Here is a 23,709-nt window from a genome sequence, read left to right as displayed (position 1 = left end):
CTCAAAGTAAAAGTAATAATTTTAATAGTTACTTGAGTGAGAGTATCAAATGAAAAAAAACTACTCAATACAAAAACATGTTAAGATAATATTTAAATTATTATATTATCATAATTCGTTGTCTTTTCAACAAACACAAGGATAATTCTGTCATTTCTGTAGCCACAATATTATTGCATGTCCTTTGCTTTGTATAATAACGTATACAGCTACATTTGGATTATTTATGTCAAAATAAAGTGAACCTGCAGAGTTTTGTGTTCAAAGGCAAGTAAAGGGAACCACTGACACAGAGATGGAGTGAAAACACTTCATGTGCTCGCGCTCTGAACACTACCAATCAAATAAATCATCTTCCATCTGTTCTTCAAAATGTAATCAAATTAATATTTCTGCAGGCGCATGTAATCAACTAATAAAGATCTTCATCACTGGCAAACAATAGGATGCATTTGCTGATTTCTTAAATTTCCTGTTACGACTCATGAGAAACCACTTCAGACGAGTCGGTGCATGCAGGAAACTGAACAAATAATTCAAAATGATTTGCAAAATAGTAGGTATGTACTAACACCATTTGAAGTCATGTGCTTATTTGTATAGCCCTGCCCTTCCTAGTCCTTATAGCGCTGTCATTTAGTGGAAATGGAGATTGATTTTTATTCCCTCCACTTTAATGTGTATGCTTTTAAAAAGTGGATTTTGGATCCATAATCATGTTGCATAACCAGATTATGATTTTAGACAATTTGACTGTATGAGCTTAGCACCATGGGTAAGTAACAGGGATAAAACGCTGCTTTGTAAGCTAGAAGTGTCCTCTGTTTACCCCAGTTTGACAGGTGTCAGAAAAAAAAAAAGTTTTCCACTGTGAGGGCAGATATCTCTTTCAACACCACACAAGGAATGGAAAGATCTAGGAGACAACATGCTTGTTTATCGAAGAGGAGGAGATTTTATCCCTTGCTGTTTAAAATGCTTGCTGTCAGGCAGTCATTGTAATTGTATCGACCCGGTGTTGTTGACACATATGACAGCTTTATCTGTGAGTTGACCGGTTTCCCTACTCCACTGGGAATGGGAGAGAGTGGAACATGAAGATCTGGCAGTGGTTTTGGAAGGAGACTGTTGTGCTTGTTAGCTCTTAAACTTCTAAAGTAGCGGTTTATAGTCATACCTGAGGTTTGCTGTCTTTTGTAAGCTGTCATTTTATATCTGAGAGTAGTTAACAAGACCTGTAATTTGTGGCGTTACGGTCGGCCCGCTTTAACACACTTGCATTTGGTCATTTTGTGCTGGCGTTATGAATGAGGTAGCCTGCTGTCACATAAGGCAGGCACGGGGCTGTTTAATGATGAAGTGGCTAGTGTTGGTGTACAGGATCATAAAGTGTCCACTGTTCGCTGCTCAGCCTGCATCTGTGTTTGTGTGTGGCAGCTGTCAGAGGAATCGGACAACAACGTATTGAGTGTGTCCCCGGAGCAGGAAGCAGCAGTGTCACACAGTGTCATCATGGTCCTATAAAGTCTTTTCTCTGACACACTCTCTCAAACGCACACACACATACGAGGAAGTCTGAGGGAATTCTTCAGTCCTTGTTTTTAAAGAAATAGCTTGACAAGGAAGCACAGGTTGATGTCATGTGTTAATGTTTTTCTTATTGAAAGGGGAAGTTTGGGCCAATAGGCTATAGTTAAAGGGATAGCCTAGTTCACCCAAAAATGAAAATAGCCCATTATTTACTCACCCTCAAGCTATCCTAGGTGTATATGACATTATTTTTTTCAGACGAATACAATCGGAGTTATATAAAAAAAATGTCCTGGCTCTTCCAAGCTTTATAATGGCAGTGAATTGCCGGTTTCTCTTTTAAAGTCCATAAAAGTGCACCCATCCATGATAAAAGTAATCCACACGACTCTGGGGTGTTAATAAAGGACGAAAGAGTGACCCTTGACCTGACGCATTGACAAACGTGGGAGTGCAGAGGATAGAGCAAAACAAGGAGGAGCTTGAGTTTGTTACCCTGTTTGTTTAAACCTATTCACACTAACACATCCTAAGTCATGCATCGTCAAGTGTTACTCTTTTGGCGCAAGTCGACTTGCGTAGGCCGTCTGCCGGAAGCTAGTTATTAGAGTCGATAAAGTTTTAAATGTGGATATTTTTCTTACTCGAACGCATCGCTTCACTTCAGAAGGCCTTTATTAAACACCCAAGCTGTGTGGGGCACTTTTATCATGGATGGATGCACTTTATGGACTTCAAAACAGAAACCGGTCATTCACTGGCATTATAAAGCTTGGAAGAGCCAGGACACCTAGTATGGCTCGAGGGTGAGTAAATCACGGGGTAATTTTTATTTTTGGGTGAACTATCCCTTTAAGTTATTAACCGTGATTTGTTGTTAATCAATGGCAGGTGGTGTTAAAGCGAGGCACATATACTTATTAAAGAGAGCATTTTAATTGGTCAAAATTGTGTATTGCAAGATATAAAATTTTTAATTTATTAATTCTTAATTTATTAACCTGGAAAATATCCACTGATAGGATTTTACTTTTTTTTTTTGGCCAATACAGATTTAATCAAATAACTATTGGCAGGTTCTGATACAGATATTTGTTACTTGCTCAATTATTTTAATTACTGTTTTGATAATGTTTTAAAAGCTACAAAACACATCTGTATTTCATGGGTTTATTTCTTTAAATGGATAGTTGACACAAAATTGAAAATTCTTCCATTTTACTCTCAAACTTTTCACTTATTTACCTCACAAGTTCATGCTTGATGCACAAGAACCAATGAGGTTTTTCTTCCCATGCATTAAGCATGCATATTTGAGCTTCCATTTACCATATTTGATGTGCTCTATGTATGTGCGTTCATTAATGTTTTGTATATAAATAAAAACCTAATTTAAAATCCGTTCTTCATATAGATATAGTGTTTCTTCAGAGGATTCGTAGACGCATGTATGGATTATTTTTTTTATTTTTACTATATCTTTATGTACTTTTTAAAGATTGATAATGTTGATCATGTTGACTTTCAATGGATGGACAAAAGCAATGAGAGAATATTAAAATAAAAGTATTTGGAACGGCATGAGGACAGAATTTTCAGTTTTTGATGAGCTAATGCTTTAAAGCTATATTTCCTTGTCTTTTGTTTTCTCTTTCTGTTTCTTATAGTTATGTTGCTAGCTATTATGAAATACTATTTATTTTCTTTATTCACCCTGCTCATAATGTGTAGGTTGCCCAGTATGTTCACATGGATTTGTTTAATTAATTCCTTATAGCATTCTAAAACGATTATTGACTTTCTTCTTTTCTTTCAATATCCCTCTTTTTTTCTCTCTTTCATTGTATCTGCTGAATAATTGACTGTGTTTAAGATAGTTTGGTGAAAAGGGGAGGCTTTAAAAGCTGTTTGAGGGCCAAGGCTGCTGTTCGTGGGGAGTGTGTGAGAGGAAGAGAGAGAGACTTGCACGTTTAGAGCGGTTCATTTAGAAACCAGCTTTACCTCCAGGCTAGCAGGGCTCTTGATCCGTCCTGTCACTCCTGCGGTTGCTGCTCAGTGTCTAGGGATAGCCTGTACAGAGCAGAGCTGCACACTAGTTCCCAAAATCTGCATGGCTGTTCATGATTCCAGGACACTCTCCATTAGTATATTAAAAGTCATTTGGCTGGATGAGGATTCTAATTTCTTCTTTTATTTATATTTCAGAGGGACTCCATGAAAGATGTCAGAGGAGGCGATTGTTATTGCCAAGTGGGACTATACGGCACAACAAGACCAGGAACTTGACATTAGGAAAAATGAGCGCTTGTGGCTTCTCGATGACTCAAAAACGTGGTGGCGAGTGCGAAATGCATCCAACAGAACGGGGTTTGTTCCTTCCAATTACGTTGAACGCAAAAACAGTCTGAAGAAAGGTTCTCTGGTGAAAAACCTCAAAGATACACTTGGTAAGAGACTTGTTTATTTAGACTTATTCATTTATTTGTAATATCCTGACACAATGGCAAGTAAGAGTGTCTGATTTAAAGCACATGCTTAGAAATATTGTGTATTCATTAGAGCTGTGGAATATAATAATTTTTACAAAAGAATCTATTTTTTTACTATAGGCCAATAAGACATATTGATCTGCTGTGTTATTATAAATAAAGTAGTCTACTCTTATTATATATTAATAGAGAAGTTGTGCGTGTCGAAGTACTTGCGTCTGATGTTTCGGTTTTGTTTATTATGAAAAGATCATGCATAAATGTAAAAAATAAGGCAAGTGAAGATGCACACCTCTAGTATTCTTGTTTCAACCATTTTTTTTAATTATTTTTTTGTAATTAGTACCTTATTTTGCAAGGATCATGCGTTACATTGATCAAAAGTTACAGTAAAGACAGAAAAAATCTAATTCAAGCAAAATTCTGTTCTTATGAACTTTCTGTACCTCAAAGAATTCTGAAAAGTATCACTGTTTTGACTATTTTCAACATTGATAATAATAATAAGAAATGTTATCTGAGCACCAAATCAGCATATTGGAATGATTTCTGAAGGATCATGTGGCACTGAAAACTAGTAATGATGCTTAAAATTCAGCTTTGCCATCAAATGAATAAATTACATTTTTAAAAATATTAAAATAGAAAACATTCATTTTAAATTGTAATATTTCACAAAATTAGTTTTGAATGGTAGTGTATTATTCCATGTAACAATTAGTATCATGAATTATTAATATTATCATCACCATATATATAATCTAACCTTTTTATTTGATTTTTTTACATTTATTTACATGTATTCATGAGGGTCTGCAGAGGTCCTCTCTATGATATAATTTCCCTTGTTTATATTTTTGCATGTTGTTTGCACCACTTGATGTTTTCAAATATGAATAAGCAGTGTGTTTTCCCCCTTAGAAATAAAAATACTGCCGGACTGCTTAATTAATATTTTCTTTTCAATGATTTTCTTTTTTTAATGAGACTTTTTTTTCTTCATTATGATGGTTCCATCTCTCTGATATTTCTGAATTATTGCCTGTTCTCATGTGAGAAATTTAAAACCTTCAGAGATGCAGAAATAAAACCTTCAACATCAAGGGTGTGTAAGGAAGCAGTAATTGAAAGGCTTTTGTTGTAAAACCTAATTAGTTTCCCATCTGTTAATCACACGGGAGAGAGTGAACCGATCGATCAGCTGTTTAGAGGAGTCAGACTCAATTCTCCTGGCTGTGAAGTGGAGACTAATGTGTCCCATAATTTCCAGCGCTGATCATACAGTGTTGACTTCGTTTTGACCTGTGTTTAATGGGTCTGATGTTGTTATGCTGTTATTTGCAGAATCATGTGTTGATATCAGGGAGGTGCCAAGTACTGTCATAGAAACCTTACCTTTGATGCTTTGTTTCGCACAGTGGTTTAGTTTTTATTGTAGTGTAGCTGTTGTTATTTATTGTGGTGGAGAGTCTAATTGTCACACACAGTGTTGGGAAAAGGTTCTTTTAAAAGTAATGCATTACAATATTGTGTTACTCCCTAAAAGTAATAATTGCGTCACTTAATTACTTTTTATGGAGGAGAGTAATGCTCTGTTACTTTTGCATATTTTTTTCTCACCTGGGCTGGGCTGTCTTGGTTGCTTGCATGTGTGTTAAATGTAAGATTTTTGGCAAATGTAAAGGCCCTTTCATGCCAAGAGTGAAATGAATAAGATTCAGGCTGAAGGAAATGCAGAAGAATAAGACGTTTAACACTCTTTATTCAGCAATAAAAAAATAAATAAAAATAAACATCTTAAGTTATTTTTGCTTATTGGCATGGCTCAATTGGATCATCGAAGGTCAGCAGCAAAGAGATTGGTTAATAAAGTGAGATTAAATGCATAAGTTTATTTGTGTTATTTAATGTATTTAATTGCAGATTTGCTTAATATTTTGAGTTTGAATTTCACTGTTTTTATTCATTTTGAGGAAAACTGAATGTGTTTTTGTGCAAGGTGAGATGAGTAAATGCATGCTCACATGTAGAACTACAATAACCATCATGTTTAGACACAAACAACACCTCTGATTTCTCTCAACCATTTTTGAATTTGACCACCAAATCAGCATTAGAATGATTTCTGAAGGATCATGTGACACTGAAGACTGGGGTTTATGGCTCCAGTGAAATATATTCGAATAGAAAATAGTTATTTTAAATTGTATTTAATGGTTAACAATATTACTGTTTTTACTGTATTTTGATCAAATAAATGCTGCCTTAATGAGAATTAGAGACGTATATATATATTAGACAATAATTATTTCCAAACTTTTTTACTTATAGCATACATGGTTTTATACATGCATAAATTATTCAGACAGGCAGGCAGATTTAGCAGCCCATCAATATATCTACACATAGAAAGAGATGCTTGTTGAGTGCAAAGTCATCACTTGCGGAGACAGACAAAGCAATTAAAGACATCCTCCACTCCATTTTGCTTTCCTGCTGACATCTATTTGTAAGATGTCCACACACACACAAACTGCACCACCCCTTTCTTGTCAGGGTAAATGGGCCCCGGCTCTCTACCCTTTTGACCTTAACCTCTCTAGAACATCCTTTACCTCACTTTCCTTATGAAGCTTGTTACATGCTACTCTTAATTACTGACACATGGATCTCTGCATGGAGTCCAAGACAGGAAATGGGAGGATGGAGGGCAAGAACCTCTGCAGTGAGACTATGCAGCCTATGTCACTGTTTCTTGTATATTTAAGATCATTATTAAATGGCCGTTTTGATGGCTCTGGTTTATTTTGTCATTGGCAGACCTTTCCTGGATGAGAATATGAACCGTTTAAAAGTAGAGCTTGCCAGCTTAATAAAATGCCACCCAGGACTTCATTGTTTGTTGTAACAAATGTATATGTTTTTTAGTGTGTTTTTTTTATTTATAAAGCTAACTGTAGAGGTAGAGGTTGTGTGGTATAGTGATGGAAGGTCTTGGTTAGTAACTAAAGTTGTGGGTTCAAACCCACACGATATGAACACTGAGATCATCACCATTGTGCCAGTGAGCAAGATGCCTAATCCCAGATAAAAACCTGTTCACACCTAAAATGATAACTATAATGATAACTATATTAGCATCCACTCCACACCATTGAACGGTAATGTTCTGTTTATTTTATGCCGTCTGCCTCATTAAAGCTGCAGTCTGTAGTTTTTCTCTTTGTCGCCATCTCTTTTCGAAATATACAATTGCAGTTATTTGCGGAATTATCAACTTTACGTGGGTTGTGCTGGGTTGAGTATCAAGTGCTGTGAGAAAAGGCTTTAAATTATGGAGTCAAAATAGGGCCATATATATCTGCAAAATAAAACAATGTTTCGCAAACAAAAAATATGTTTATTGTAAAATAGAGTATTGAGAAAAAATTTGCTTTTTTGCAAGTAAAAAAAAATAATTGCAAAAGAAAAGTTAACCACTGAGAGAAAAAATAAAGTTTAGCTAAGTAAAACTTCAGCAGCATTGACTTTGCAACACATATTTCCCTTTGCGCCGCTCCTTTAAATCCGCGTTTCAGTCATCCGTGCCTTTCCTTTGCGCTTCCTTTTTCTTTGCGCCTCGCTTTGTGTCCCCGATTTGACGTGGGGGGTGGGGTCAAGAGGTTGGGGTGTGTACAAAGGACGAAGGCGCATCCCTCTCGTTTACGTCATCAGCGCGAGCCCCAGACAACCCTCTGGTCGGTCTGAAGTATCTGTTATTAATAATATAGGAGTCTAATAATATTAATAAGAAAGCTATCAATAATACATACCTGTGATCCATCACCCACATGTCTCTGCTCCGCCATTTCGATCGATCCACTCGGTCTGGGGCTCGCGCTGATGACATAAACGAGAGGGACGCGCCTTCGTCCCTTGTACACACCCCAACCTCTTGAGCCCACCCCCCACCGCAAATCAGGGACACAAAGCGAGGCGCAAAGAAAAAGGAAGCGCAAAGGAAAGCTTGCGCCGCAGAGGCACGGATGACTGAAACGTGGATTTAAAGGAGCGGCGCAAAGAGAAATATGTGTTGCAAAGTCAATGCTGCTGAAGTTTTACTTTGCTAAACTTAATTTTTTCTCTCAGTGGTTTACTTTTCTTTTGCAATTATTATTTTTTACTTGCAAAAAAGCAAAAAAAATTCTCAATACTCTTATTTTTATTTGCTAAACATATTTTTTTTTTTGCAAAACATATTTTTTGTTTGCAAAACATTGTTTTATTTTGCAGATATGGCCCTATTTTGACTCCATAATAAATCTCCACCTCCAACATCCTCATACGCAATATAGCCTACTAGCCGAGACGCCTTCTTTATGTGTACAGTAATGTATGTGATGTAATGACGCAAAGACATGCTCGAATTTCCCATCGGAAATCCACCAGTACCACTGGAATTAAAAACATTATTGCAAGCTTACCGGTTTGAATCGAGCTAAATAGCTTGAAGGCAAGCAGATAGTTTTGAACACTGGCTGGTTATAGTGCTGTGTTGAAAAAATCGATTCACCAATTCTAAATCGATTTTCATATTAATTTCTAAAGATCGATCGGTAACTCAGAGGATCGATTTAATAACAGGCCTACATTTTCCCCATAAACGCACTGAGACACGGCGACCGGCAGCTCTTCTAATGCGGTTTCTCTGAATCCACTTGTTGAGAAGAAAGGAGGAATGAATCGTTCACATAGCGCGTTTTTTGCGCGTGCAAATTCGTTTTCCAGGCGCGCCTCTGTTCATGGTTGCATAGCAACGGCAGACGCAAAGGGAAAGCACGCGCTTGTTGAGAGGAGAAAGCGGTGCAAACTCGTGCAAACTGCGCTCTCCATGATGACGAGGAAGTATCATCAAATAATTAAGTGATTTCTAGCCCTTGCATTAGCTTTACTACTAGATATATTCATTGAGATGAGAAATAAAAAGCCGCCCTGTACAGCTATGATCAGCTGTTCGGCCGAGCTTTCCATGTTGTTACGGAAAGGCCGTAACAGGCTTGTTTTTGTCACATGACCTGTTGAGATGCATTGAAGTGCTTCTCACTGAATTTGCACGCGCATAAAACGCGATATGTGAACGGCCCCTAAAGTGGTATCGTGTGCGGTTGTATCTTGTTTAAAAGGCCTTTTAAATATGAACGCAGTTTTGGATTAAATAAAAGGACAGTCAAGTAAAATAAAACACGTTTTATCTCCTGTTTAGTTGGTAACACTACATTAAGACACCATTCATTAGCATTAATGCCTTATCTAACATCAATACATTGAGTGAACAATACATTTTTACAACATTAATGTATGTTTGTGAATGTTATTTAATACAAACACTTGATTGTTCATGAACAGTTAAAACTTTTGATTTTAAAAATATAAGATCGGATCAGATCGGATCGAATCGAATCGAATAATGATAATCGATTCAAGATCTTGAGAATCGGAATCGAATCGATTCTTGAAATTTGAATCGATACCCAGCACTAGCTGGTTATGTACTTGCATAATTTTTAACCTCAAAAAGTTACGGACTGCAGCTTTAAATGCTTGAGCTCTTTAAACTTGAGTGGATTTTGATTGACTGTCAATATTTTTAGCATTCATCAGATACAAAAAAACATCTGAAAGTGTTTCCAAATTCCAACGATATTTTTCCTCTGACGTTATCGTTATAGCTGCGGTGTGAACTTTGCTATTCTCATAGAATTAGAACGATTAAAACTTTAGTAATAGTTATCATTATAGTCATTATCCTTGGTATAAATAGCTCTTTACACTCCAGGGGGCTGTCCTTGTATTAAGAGTAGTGTGAGCTACTTTGGGTAGAAGCGTCTGTTACATGATACTTGTACTGTAAAAAAATTAAGAATTGCAGCACAGTGCATTAACAGAGCTATTGCAGTTTATAGAGAGCACAGCTGTTAAAGGGATAGTTCAACCGAAAATGAAAATTCTGTTACTATTTAATCACCCTCATTTTGTTCCAAATCTGTATGACTGACTTTCTTCTGTGGAAAATAAAAGCAGATACTTTTAGAAATGTCTTCTTTTTTTTTTTTTTTGGTGACCAATACCAACATTCTTCAAAATGTATTTTTTGTGTGTAAAATACACACACATAAAAGGTTTAAAATGACATTAAAGTAAGCAAATGATGATTTTTGATTTTGTGTGAACTGTTACTTTAGGCTCAGAAAACATAATGCAGCCAATAGGACTGCTTGAAGGTCTGCTAAAGTCACAAGATAGCTTTGTGTGAGAAACTGAGTGAAGTTTAAGTCACTATTCATTGATAATCCTTTGCCACCAATGAGCTGTCAACTGTAGAACCAATGTGACTTGATCACTGAACATGATTCCTGGTATATTCCACTCCTCAAACTGGGTTTAGATCCAGGTCTGGCTCTGGCACTAATGGAATACACATTTCGGGGAAAGGTGTGTGAGACACTGAGATGAAATTAGATTTTTTTGGGGAATCAGTCAGATTTGTAAATCAACTGTTTTTCAGAACCAGATAAAAATAAATAAATAACCACACAAGGGTTTGACAGGAAGGTGAGTAAATAGCACATGTTTTATTTATTCCATCACTATTCCTTTAACTAAAATACACTGTACACTGAACCACCTAATGGCTCTTTTTGCCACTGAAAGCGAGTCAAAAGCTGTGCCATGACTGTACAGGCAGCCTCAATGCTTGGCCTTGGGTGTCATGTTTTAAAAGCACATCCTCTTTCCCTGTCTATTGGCCTATCGATCCTCTGTGGACAGAGTGAGGACAGCTCTCTCACAGGCTATTTGTTCTTTCAATGTGCTTTGATAAATGTGCTCATCCGCTGTCTGTGAGGTGAGACTGTGACTCAGAGACAGTGTTTATGGGCTACATAAATGGTGTGTGTGCGCGTGTTGGTGTTTTTCACCCTCTGGCCTCATAATGTCATCTGTGTCTGAGGTCATTCAGTCAATGCTGCTCATGCATACGGCTCCTGCTTTCATCCCTGCACCCGATTTGCAGTTATCAAGGTTAACCTCCCCTCTCTGCTCATCCATTGTGACAAGGTTACCCTTTCTCTGACAGCCTTCATCTGTCTTTCTCTCCCTATTATTATTCTCTTTTCCTCCGTCTTTTCCAGGTCTTTTTTCATATCTGTGTATAAAATATTTCCTCTCAATGAGGAAAGTCTGTTAGCTGAGACTTGGAAAGAGATGGAGAATCAACAGGATAGTGAAAATATCCATGTGGTTCCAAACATGGACTGTTTCTTCTGTGAAAAACAAAAGGAGAACTTTTGAAGAATGTTTGTGCAGCCACTTTCCAATTCAATTACAGCGAAAGGGGATGGACAAAAGTAACAAAACATCACTATTTAATATAAGTTGTCCCATTTGATTCATGCAACATATTCTGAAGCTGTATGATGGTGTTATGTGAGGAACAGACAGAAATTATTTGTTAAGTCAGTCGCTGAAATTATTATCTGTAAGTCGTATTGTTGTCGTTGATACTTTATTGGTCCTTTACAGGAAATTACATTCGTGGACATTCAAATATGCCATGTGTTGTGGCAGGTTTGACCTCATGATGTTTGGTCACAAGGCAATTAACTTCATTGACATCAAACTGGTGTAACATCTTGATGTCATATTTGAATGTTCGTTTAGATCAGTGGTTCTCAACCAGTAATCCGGAGCCCATAATGAGGCCTTAGCAAACTTCCAATTGTGTCTCAAGTTGACTTAAAATGATTTGCTAAAACTAAAAATCAAGATAATTTTTATTCTAATTAACCCCTCAAAATGGTTTTATTTATTTAAAGCCTGGATGCATGAGGAAGTCATATAAATTAATATTAAAACACTATATAATGAATATACATTTTTTGTAGTTATGCCAAGCTCTAAAATATTTCACAGAATGTCTATTTACACCAATGCAAATAACCTGCCTTGTTAGTGAGCAGAGTTAGTCAGAACTACAAAATAAATCCCACTGATAACAATTATTGATGTGGAGAGTAAGGTGGGTGGCGTTAGCTTTTGATCTGTATTTTTCCAAATTCATTATTCCTCCATTTTCCTCTTGCGTAGCAGCTCGGAGAAAATATTCAAAAAGTGGAAAATTGGTGTAGGGGAGGGCTTTAGAGATAGGTACAAGTAATGTCCCAAAAAGGCAGCATCCATTTATGATGAATAATTATAATCATATACACTGCATTTGTTATTGCATACTGTTTTATAATATACTACTATACACGGGTGCAAATAGTATCTGCCACTATTTGCGCTTAAGTATAGTTAGCATCTAACCGCAATTTAAACTTGGTTAAAAGAAAACACTGCTATTTGCAATTAGTGCAAAGAAAATACTTTCTGTTGCTATTTACACATAACATTCTGCTCTTACAAGTTCTGAAATATAATTATTTTATTCTCTTTTATATGGACATAAAATTGCAAGTTAAAAAAGCTTTCATTACAAAAGATAAACCAGTGGAACCTATAGTCTACATTGTTGTGGACAATCTGGGCCTTGTGGTCAACATTTTATGTAAAAGAGATAATTAACATTCTACTAAACTCTTTTGTGGCCATAATCATAAGAACAAAATGGATGTAAATACATATCTTTTTTTTTAACTATTCCTTTAAGATAACTGTCTGGCATTATGTGTCATACTGCAATTGACCAATAATTTCTTGTTACACAGATTCTATGAAACCCATTCAGGTTTTATTCCTTGGTTTTAAAGTGCATACTAGCTGAACATGACAACTGGATTAATTGTAGTATGTTTGGATAAGCTCTAATGTTTCATGCACATTCTTTATGAAATACTGTATAGTGTACATTGTCATAAATAACATCAAAGTTAAAAGTATTGTGAAAGCGGTCTGCAGTGAAGGTGAATTTTCCCACCCATATTCTGCTGTTACAAGAGGGGTTTGTGCTTGTCTGCACCCTAGTTTGTACACGCGTGATTGACAGACTGCCTCTCTTTCACTACACACGGTCTTAACATATGGTGCCAGATTTAGAAAAATATAGAATAATCCATCAGCCACACCGATCAAAACCACTGTGTCTTGTGTGATTAGTGTTAAATGTATCTGTGTGGCTAATTGTGAGTAAGTTTATTAGTTTGGAAAAATCTGCCGGGTGATGTGTGAGTTGAGAAAATAAGACGCCCTGTTCTTTCGAATTTGACTATAGTAGCCAATGAAATCACAGAAGGGCATATGAATGAAAGGCTTGATCATCTTTTTGCCTGTAAACAGCAGCAGAATGACTCAATCTCCCCAACCAACCCTAAACAGACAGACAAATGTTTATTACCATGAGTGTTAGAGAACACGCTTGACACTTGGTGTAACTGAAACACCTTGCCTATATTTCCAACTCCAGTCTCAATTAATGATGTATTTGAGAGTTTTGTCTCCCATAAATCAGTGAGACCATAGATGTTACACACAGGGCTCCAGACTGCAACAGGGCTTAACAGGGCTCTTTTTTCTTGTCGTTGCAACTTAATTTTGTTAGAGGTCGCACGTTCCCCAGCTGAACATCAAACGGCAAGTGAAACGAAAGCAGAATGAAACCACTTTAAGTTCGAGCTGCACTGCGCAGACAGTTTATCAGCTCTGATATTAGACAGCACAGCGCTAGTTCAGAACAGGTTTACTCTTGGCCAATATTGACCGTGCATCTCTGTTAGATCTTGAGAAGATTTAAAATTTGGTGCAGAATCTTTGTTACAAACCATCAGATCAAACGCTGACGTGGAAACCAGGAGAAATATTGTGCCTTGAACAAATAAGTTGTAGAAGGCTTTTTAGTCCACAAATTCACCATGGATTTAATGTAGCAACCCTAACTGTAACCATGGTATTGTGGCAGAAATAGAATGTTTAAAATGTAAAAATGTTTTTACATTAATTATTTCGGAGTTCATACAACCTTTTGAGAGTGAAATTCAAGCACTGTTTCCAAGGACATTTCAAGTGCTTCACAATTTTTCCACAGCTTTAAAGCTCTAAATATTATCCAGTTTAAATGTAATTTTTAATGTGATGACAATGGGGTTTTACGTTACTTTTGTTAATAAAAGTTCATTTTATCTGCATTTCAAGCTCAGTGCTTTACTGTCAAATGTGCATTTCCAAGAAATAAGCATGTGATATTATTTGTTAATGCACTTACGAATGCAAAATAATAGTAATTTTATGATTGAATTATCTTTATAATTAAAAATCCCTCCACCCCCATTGCTACCAAATCAGGTACTGGTGCCACCACATGTTAGTCTGGAGCCCTGCTTTAGTGTGACTTCAAGATCCAGCTGTTAGAGTTGCATCCTGCTGTGCTGAGAAACTGTTTCCATGGAAAAAATTGACCTTAAAGCCTCTGAGCTTCTGTCTTTAGAGGATTCCCACTCTTTTTTTTTTAAGCCAGCACTTTCTCATGTCACAGACAGTATGTTAATAGAGAACATCACTGCTTTAATGAAACATTGGGATCATCGTACCTGAGGGACAAAATGTTTGAGGTTACTCATTTATAAATGTGTCCTTTGAGAGATGTCTGCTTCCTTCTGGTTTTGTCCTACTTCTCTTCCTGTTTGTTATTGGTGATAAAAAGGGAAAATTATCTTATATTTAAGAGACACCTTGGCACACAGTCATGATGGACTTCCGGATTTTTATATATGTGATAAAACTTGCTGTTTTAGGTTTTATAGCATATTATTATTCACATTGCTTACCACCACACCACTGCTTTTTATTTTATTTTTTAAGAAATAATGAAAAATGATGCCAAACTACTGTCATGGAATGAAAAATCACACTAAATTTTTTAGAAATATTTTCTAAATGCATTTTATTTATCTTATTGTGAACAAAATAATGTTAATTTTTTAATGGGCCATTTACACTTCGACGTTTTCAACTATGGGAAAAACCTTTAAAAATGGAAAACATTTTATCAAAATATCTTATCTTGAACTTGAAGAGTAATGCCAGAATTGTTTTTTTTGGGTGAACAATCCCTTTAAGGCTTTCTTTTCAAGAATTACATATTTCTATTTAGGCTTTTTATTCATTATGATATCAGGACATTTGTATCACCCTGTCATTTTTTTTTTATCAAAAAATTCTAAATAATTTTTAATTCCTTGTGCCATTGATCCATATATATATATATATTTCTTTATTTATATAAATTTCCTTTCATATAAAGGGTTAAATTACATTTAATTTCAGTTCTGAAGGGAAAACCCCCCTGACATATACACAGTTGCTCCAGTCATTAGGGATGCACAATACCAGACACATTCCTCCTCATTTGAATGGAACGTCATGTGTGTATGTAAACCATCATTCTTAGCATCTCTGTCTCACAACACACGCTTAAATATAAACACATACAGTAGTATATCATGCTGCTTTTTGCTCCTAAAAGTAGGCCACCCCCGCTCTCTCTTCAGTTGAGCGGACACATGAACACCTGCACTCTTTCTCTCTCTCCTCCTATTCTTTCATTGTATAGAGAGGAAGTTATTGTCATTTTGTATTCTCTGCAGGTGTGTATTGAGAAAGAGGGAGGAGTTTAGGGTTGGAGGTTGAGTGAGTGCGTTTGTGTGTTGTTTACTGAGTAGGGAAAGCAATGGTTATAAGAGAGTGTGAAACCGGGTGCATGGATCATCTGCTACAGGAAGGAAACTGCTGGGTATTGATGTTTGTGGTTGTGTGTTAATGTATTGTGCACATGTAAATGTGTATTTCTTTACTATACACAACTGAGTCTATTTTAAGTGATGGGTCAACATGTCTCTTGTTTGGTTTGACCGTCATGTTTATACTCTGATAAGCAGCAACACAGATCTGTATCACATTGCACATTTATTTCACTGCCTGTTCACAGTATTCACAATGCCCATATAAGAGGTACGGCTCTGCGTAGCAGAAGCATTTGTGCAAGCGTTTCATATTTGATGATGTATTGCGAGGCTCTGGATCCAACTCAAAGCATGGTTTGCTTGGGAAGAGGAACTTGACTTAGAGTTTGTGGAAGACTACTGGAGTAGAGTTTGAGGAAGACTACTGGAGTAGAGTTTGAGGAAGACTACTGGAGTAGAGTTTGAGGAAGACTACTGGAGTAGAGTTTGAGGAAGACTACTGGAGTAGAGTTTGAGGAAGACTACTGGAGTAGAGTTTGAGGAAGACTACTGGAGTAGAGTTTGAGGAAGACTACTGGAGTAGAGTTTGAGGAAGACTACTGGAGTTGAGTTTGAGGAAGACTACTGGAGTAGAGTTTGAGGAAGACTACTGGAGTAGAGTTTGAGGAAGACTACTGGAGTAGAGTTTGAGGAAGACTACTGAAGTAGAGTTTGAGGAAGACTACTGGAGTAGAGTTTGAGGAAGACTACTGGAGTAGAGTTTGAGGAAGACTACTGGAGTAAAGTATTAGACAATGTACGTAGTACCACCACTTCATGTGCTAGGCTTAGCTTTATACAATTTAAAACTATTCATAGAGCTCATCTCTCAAAGACAAAACTTTATAAAATGTATCCCAATGTTTCAGATTTGTGTGATAAATGTAAACTTTCACCATGTAACCTTAGCCATATGTTTGTATTGTGTCCCAAGTTACATAACTTTTGGAATTCTTTCTTTAAAATAGTTTCTGATGTTCTAGGGATCAAGTTAGCTGTTTGCCCTTCAACCTTTGGTGTTTCATCTCGGCGTCAGCTTTAAGCCGTAGACCGGCTGATGCCGTAGCTTTTGCATCTCCTCTCGCTAGGCGCAGAATATTGTTATCTTGGACCTCGCCACCACCCCCTTCTATTTCAGTTTGGCTCAAAGATTTGGCCCTTTTTTTTAAACTTGAAAAAATTAAGTACAATATTAGAGGTAGAGGGGCATCTTTTTTTTTAAAATGGCAACAATTCATTACTTTCTTTAATGACTTACATACCCCCGTTCAATCCACCTCTAAGGTTTGTGTGTTTTTTGTGTGTTTTTTAAACTAATATTATCATCTCAATTACGCATGTATCTTTGCTTGTATGTAGTTGTATATTGTTGTATGCATATTTTTTTATCTTCAGATGTTTTGTTGATCAGATTGGGGATTGCTTTGTTGGGGCTGGGTAGGGTTGTTTATGGTGGGTGGGGTGGTATAAAATGTAAAAATGCAGTATGCAACAATAAAAATTCTATAACAATAAAAATGATATGACAAAAAAGAAAAGCATGGTTTAAACTTTAAAGGGATAGTTCACCCAAAACTGAAAGTTAGCCCATGATTTACTCACCCTCAGCAGGTCATCCTAGTAGGGCTGTTAATCTAGTAGGGCTATTAATCGCGATTAATCGAATCCAAAATAAAAGTTTATGTTTACATAATATATGGGGGTGTATTATGTAGAATTATGTTGTATATATAAATACACACACACACACACATGCATGTATATATTTAAGAAAAATTTGTTATTTATATATAAAATAGTTCTATTTATATATAATATAAATCATATAAAAAAATATATGCAGTATATAAATGCAAATATTTCTCAAATATATGCATATGTGTGTGTGTATACAAAATAATTATACACAATACACACACATATATTATTTAAACACAAACTTTTATTTTGGATTCGATTAATCGCAATTAATCGTTTAGAGCCCTACACCCCAGGTGTATATGACATTCTTCTTTCAGATGAATTCCATCGGATTTATATATATAAAAAATGTCCTGACTCTTCCAAGCTTTATAATGGCAGTGAACGGCTGTTTCTGTTTTAAAGTCCATAAAAGTGCATCTATCCATCCTAAAAGTGCATCTATCCATCCTAAAAGTGCATCTATCCATCCTAAAAGTGCATCTATCCATCCTAAAAGTGCTCCACACGGCTCTGGGGGGATTCATAAAGGCCTTCTGAAGCGATGCGTTTGTGTAAGAAAAATATCCATATTTAACACGTTGCAAGTAAAATTCAAGCTTCTGGCCATACGCAGTCTACTTACGCCTAAAGTGCAACTTGCACAACTTGCGACCCCAGAAGTAGCGTAGTGCGTTGTGACGTAGCGTAAATCTCAGCAGTATGTCGCATTACTCGCGTAAGTTGCGCTTTAAGACTTAAGTCGAATCCGTATGTTAATTTGGACGGAAGCTAGGTATTTTACTTTATAAAGTCTTAAATATGTATATTTTTCTTACACATACGCACCACTTCGCTTCAGAAGGCCTTTATTAACCCCTTGGAGCCGTGTGGAGCACTTATATGAAGCACTTGTATGAATTTTTTTATTTAACTCCGATTGTATTCGTCTGGAAGAAGAAAGTCATATACACCTAGGATGACTTGAGGGCGAGTATAAATCATGGGCTAATTTTCATTTTTGGGTGACCTATCCCTTTAAGTTTGCCTGATTGTGAGCAACAGATAATGTGATGGATGAGATTTAAGAATGTAGAAGACACTAAGAGGAAATGTGGTTGGCTGCAATGATTAGATCACATGTATTCTCTCAGCAGGAAATGATTAGTATTGATGAATTTGCAGCGCTAATCAATATCCCTGGCCTTTCTCCTCTACTTCTAATTAGCAGCGCTCAGATGCTTGAGTTTTACATAATTACTGTGTCTGATGTCTAATACCCATCTTTCTCTTTCTCAGGCCTGGGGAAAACGAAACGCAAAACGAGCACACGGGAAGCCTCTCCAACTCCCAGCACGGATGAGTACTCCTCTAATGGGGGCGGGGCTGAACGAATATATGACCTGAACACTCCAGCCACGGTGAAGTTTGCCTACAACGCGGAACGGGAGGATGAGCTCAGCCTGGTGAAGGGGGTGCGGCTGATGGTGATGGAGAAATGCAGTGACGGCTGGTGGAGGGGCAGCTATAACGGTCAAATGGGCTGGTTCCCCTCCAACTACGTCCAAGTGGAGGAGGAGGTGGAGGACACTTCGGCCGACTTTCCCGCTGACTTCTCCTCACAGCCGGGCCTCAGTAACGGTCAGGGTCCCCGAGTCATTCACACTGTTCAGACGCTCTACCCCTTCAGTTCGGTCACGGAGGAGGAGCTGAACTTTGAGAAGGGCGAGACGATGGAGGTGCTGGAGAAGCCGGAGAACGACCCCGAATGGTGGAGGTGTAAGAACTGCCGTGGGCAGGTGGGTCTGGTGCCAAAGAACTATGTGGTTGTGCTCAACGATGGTCCGTTATCGACGGCCTCGGGCTCCCATTTCCAGCAGAACAGCCACACTGGGCCCTCCCACACAGGGAAATTTGGCGGAATGGACTGGTACTATGGCAACGTGACACGGCACCAGGCCGAGTGTGCGCTGAACGAGAGGGGGGTGGAGGGAGACTTCCTCGTGCGAGACAGCGAGTCCTCTGTGAGTTGAGTATTTATCTGGATCTAATCAAAATGCAGTGACCAGATAACTGCTGTCAATAGCTGTGATGTGAATAGTCACTTGAGTGCTGTGCAGTTATTTGTGTCCATGGTGTCATTTTCAGGGTTATTATCATTATCTAACACTAAAACTATTAAAACATTTTTCTTATGAATATAAATATTAGATGAAAACCACGACTAAGAGCTTTTATAACTTGTTTTTGGGGTCTACTAGAATAAGTTTTCATGCTTGAATGTTCAAAAAACACTTTTGTCCCCCACATATTTTACATTGTTGCAGCACCTCTCTTCCCAGTCTGTCAGTAACGCTCGTGTTTGGTTACGGTCTCTATGAAGCCCCTCCTTCCAAAAAGCACAATGTGCTCTGATTGGTTGACTGGATCAGTGTGTTGTGATTGATCAACCGTTTCAAGAGTGTTTGGGAAATGTCACGCCAGATCCGGGGTGTAAAAAACCTTGTCTCTTGGACATGGCAACAGTACACTACTAACACAACTCGACCAGGCCTCGTCCCCAAAATGATGCTTATGCCTTGGTGGGGAATTATTAAAATGAGGAATATTGTGACGTACGTTCCTGGAAGAAAACTGAAGACTACAATTGAGGGTTTTCAGGGAGTTCAGAAACGGTACTTATTAATATTTAGAGAATAACTGCCTTTGGAGTGACTTTGGAACTTTGCAGACATGCTCAAACAGCAACATTACATAGAAAGTTATTATATGTATTCTCTATGTATTCAACCTAGAAAGTTGAACATGTAAAAAAGCATAACAGGTCCTCTTTAAGTTGAAGCTACCAACTTGAAGTGAATTGTTATTGTGGTTTTGTCTTTTGTTTACTCAAATTACGCAGATTAAATTTGCCGTTAATAGTGTTGCCATAGAAACTAGGGCTGTAACGATTAATCGCGATTAATCAAAATCCAAAATAAAAGTTTGTGTTTACATAGTATATGTGTGTGTATTGTATATAATTATTTTTGTATATATAAATACACACACATGCATGTATATATTTGAGAATTATTTGCATTTATATACTGCATATATATTTTTATATGATTTATATTATATATAAATAGAACTATTTTATATATAAATAACACATTTTTATTAAATATATACATGCATGTGTGTGTATTTATATATACAAAATAATTATACACAATACACACACATATATTATGTAAACACAAACTTTTATTTTGGATTTCGATTAATCGCGATTAATCGTTACAGCCCTAATTGAAATGCATATTTCTGAGTCAAAGGACATGAACAGCTCAGAGTAAAAACACCCAGGTTGTCATTTAGTAATTATGATAATTACAATATGTTGTGAAGGCATCATGTGTGTCAAGGTAAAAAAAGGTATCTTAAAATAAGAGATAATTTGACTTTATGACTAGGCGAGGTTAGTTCATTATGCATTTGGCAGACGCTTTTATCCAAAGCGACTTACATTGCATTATCCTATACATTTATACATAGGTATGTGCAATCCTCTGGGATCAAACCCACAACTGAGCTACAGGAAAGCCAGGTAGTAAAATGTCATGTGGTGCGACTCTCTAAAAACTTAAATTAATTGATGTTTGTAAAAAAATCTATAGTTAAATATATTACATAGTTAAATATATATTCATAGTAAAATATACATGCACTCTAAAAAATGCTGGGTTGTTTCAACCCAATTTTGGGTAAAATATGGACAAACCCAAATGTTGGGTTAAAAATGTAATGTAAAAATTTAACCCAACGGCTGGGTTTGTCCATATTTTACCCAAAATTGGGTTGAAACAACCCAGCATTTTTTAGAGTGTAGTTAAAAAAATTAATGATTGTACTGTGAACATTCACACGTCTTCAATATGTAAAGAACATTTTATTTTTTACATGACATTAGAGCTATTAAACTTCTTGAAAATGGTAAATTTTTCCAAAACCAGCAGAGTACATTTTTAAAAGCTTGACATTTAAAGTGTACATTTCTTTATCGTTGACATACAGAATGTCACTGAAACGAAAGTGCTTGTTTATTCTGAGAGCAGTTGATTTTGAAATCTAGGGCCTATGGCGCCATCTGTAGGCTGAAGCTCGCTAATGAATATTCTGTTTCTTTCTCTCTAGCCAAGTGACTTCTCAGTGTCTCTGAAAGCAGTGGGCAAGAACAAACACTTCAAGGTGCAGTTGTCGAATGGAGTTTACTGTATCGGTCAACGCCGCTTCAATTCAATGGATGAACTGTTAGAGCACTACAAGAAAGCTCCCATTTTCACTAGCGAACATGGAGAAAAGCTTTACCTGATCAAACCCCTCCAGTGACCTTCCACACACAAATGAGCCTTACAACCAGACCAGATCTGACCTCACACTGAGCCAAGTGATCTGCAACTCCTACCTAACGCTCATGTCTCACCAGCAAACAGGGGACTTGCCGAACACCAACCCACTGGAAAATCACAGGAATTAACTTTACTGTTGATTTAGAGTAATGATGCGACGTATCCTTTCTGTCACTGTGTCTCCATGTTACTTTAAATGATGATCTTTTCACCTGGAGTGGTTCACGAAAATGAATATCGCCTTTCCCAAGTGATAATGTAAGCACTTGCCCATTGCCTTTTGACCGACAGCTCAATTTCTGTTCACACTACATGAAAGCCAACAGATGTGGCCTTCATCTGATACAGCCTGAGACTATTTTGGCAGCACAATATTCAAGGTTGTCACGGGATGAGTGCAAGGATACAGACACAGGGGAATTACAGGAAACTGTATGTACTGTACATAGGAGTTGCCAAAGAGAGAGTTGGTGACAGGTCGCCTCCTGCTGGATGAACTGAGAAATGCCAACAGGAGGGTCTTTATAAGATGAATGTTTTGTAGATGCTTAACCAAATGTGCCACCTTCACGTTCAAGCACCGCTAATTTGATATATATAAGATAACTATATCCACCATTCAGATTCACACATCTGTATCAATATTAAAGTGTTGCCATAGACCTTATTACAGCAAAACTGTTAGTTTCCATTTCGAACGGCCACCATTCAACGAATGGTTTGGTCTATTTACAAATGAGTTCGTTCTTCATTTACTTTCCAAACTTTTACAAAAATATGGTACGTCTGAATGTTACTGAGCATTGTTATTTAAACCATGTTTATTTAAGGAAAGAAAAAAGCTGCAGAGAAGGACAGTGTAGTCCGCTCCACATCCATGATAGCTGTGCAAAAAGTTTAAATACTGTTGTTTAATTAAACACTTTACAAGAGTATTACCAAAGTTGTGTGATTTTTGGTTTCTTGGTTGCATACACTACCATTGAACAGTTTGGGGTCAGTATAAGATCTTTATTACTGTTTTAAAAGATGTCTCATGCTCACCAAGGCTGCATTTATTTGATCAAAAATACAGTAAAAACAGTAAACTGCAAAACAACTGCAAAATATTATTACAATTTAAAATAACACATGCGCACATACACATACGTACGCACACACTTTTTTTAAATGTAATTTATTCCTATGATGGGATAGACAAATTTTACAGTCTTTAATAGTGCTCAAGATCATTTCTTCTTATTAACAATGATGAAAACGGTGGTTCTGCTTAATATTTTCATGGACACTCACTGTGATATCATCTTTTTTCTTTCAAATGAACATTTATTTGAAATTGAAATCTTTTGAAACACAAATTTTACTGTCCCTTTTTGATAGGGGTCGTACCACTGCGGAGTAGCCCAGTAATATTACCTGCGTGACTCGTCATAGACATAAACAGAGACGATGTTCTTCCGCAAGATGCATGCAGTTCTGATTATTAACCGCTAGAGCGCCAAAATTACGGACTGCAGCTTTAAAAGAGCACGTGGAATAAAAGAAAGTTCTTGAGGTTTGAGACCATAGACATAGATAGGCCTATGATATATGTCTATGTTTGTGACACTTGAATTTGAAAGTCAAGTCGAGAAAGTGCATTGCATTGTGGGATACTGTGCAATGTGCTCTGTTGTAGGCCATCAAGTTATATACATCTGCTAGGCCTACACTGAATATTATTTGCATATTGTGCACAGTTCTACTGTAATTACAGTATTACTAGTAGCATAATTGAGTGTAGCCTCCAAAGAAGTCGTTGTGTTTAGACATACTGGTCACTGGAGGGCGCTGAAGTATATATCATTGCCATATATAAAAGGTTTA

At 37.0% G+C, this 23,709-nt stretch overlaps 1 protein-coding gene across 2 annotated transcripts in view; it reads left to right on the top strand.

Moving 5' to 3' along the window:
* Nucleotides 1–22,783, top strand: part of nck2b (NCK adaptor protein 2b) — a 43,523-nt gene extending 20,740 nt beyond the window's left edge. Inside the window, exons 1-4 of one of the 2 annotated variants that reach the window (XM_079627602.1) lie at nucleotides 2,126–2,336; nucleotides 3,736–3,977; nucleotides 18,749–19,473; nucleotides 21,629–22,783. In XM_079627602.1, the coding sequence (XP_079483728.1) occupies nucleotides 3,752–3,977; nucleotides 18,749–19,473; nucleotides 21,629–21,823 (1,146 nt within the window). In that variant the 5' untranslated portion in view covers nucleotides 2,126–2,336; nucleotides 3,736–3,751 and the 3' untranslated portion in view covers nucleotides 21,824–22,783. Of the gene's footprint in view, nucleotides 1–2,125; nucleotides 2,337–3,735; nucleotides 3,978–18,748; nucleotides 19,474–21,628 lie in introns of those variants that run through there. The other variant, XM_079627601.1, reaches the window with a different exon arrangement.
* Nucleotides 22,784–23,709: the final 926 nt, after the last annotated feature.

Source organism: Phoxinus phoxinus, assembly GCF_949152265.1.
Source record: "Phoxinus phoxinus genome assembly, chromosome: 11".
NCBI lineage: Eukaryota > Metazoa > Chordata > Actinopteri > Cypriniformes > Leuciscidae > Phoxinus > Phoxinus phoxinus.
Note: the sequence above shows the minus strand (reverse complement) of the source record. Positions and strands in the feature narration are given on the sequence as shown.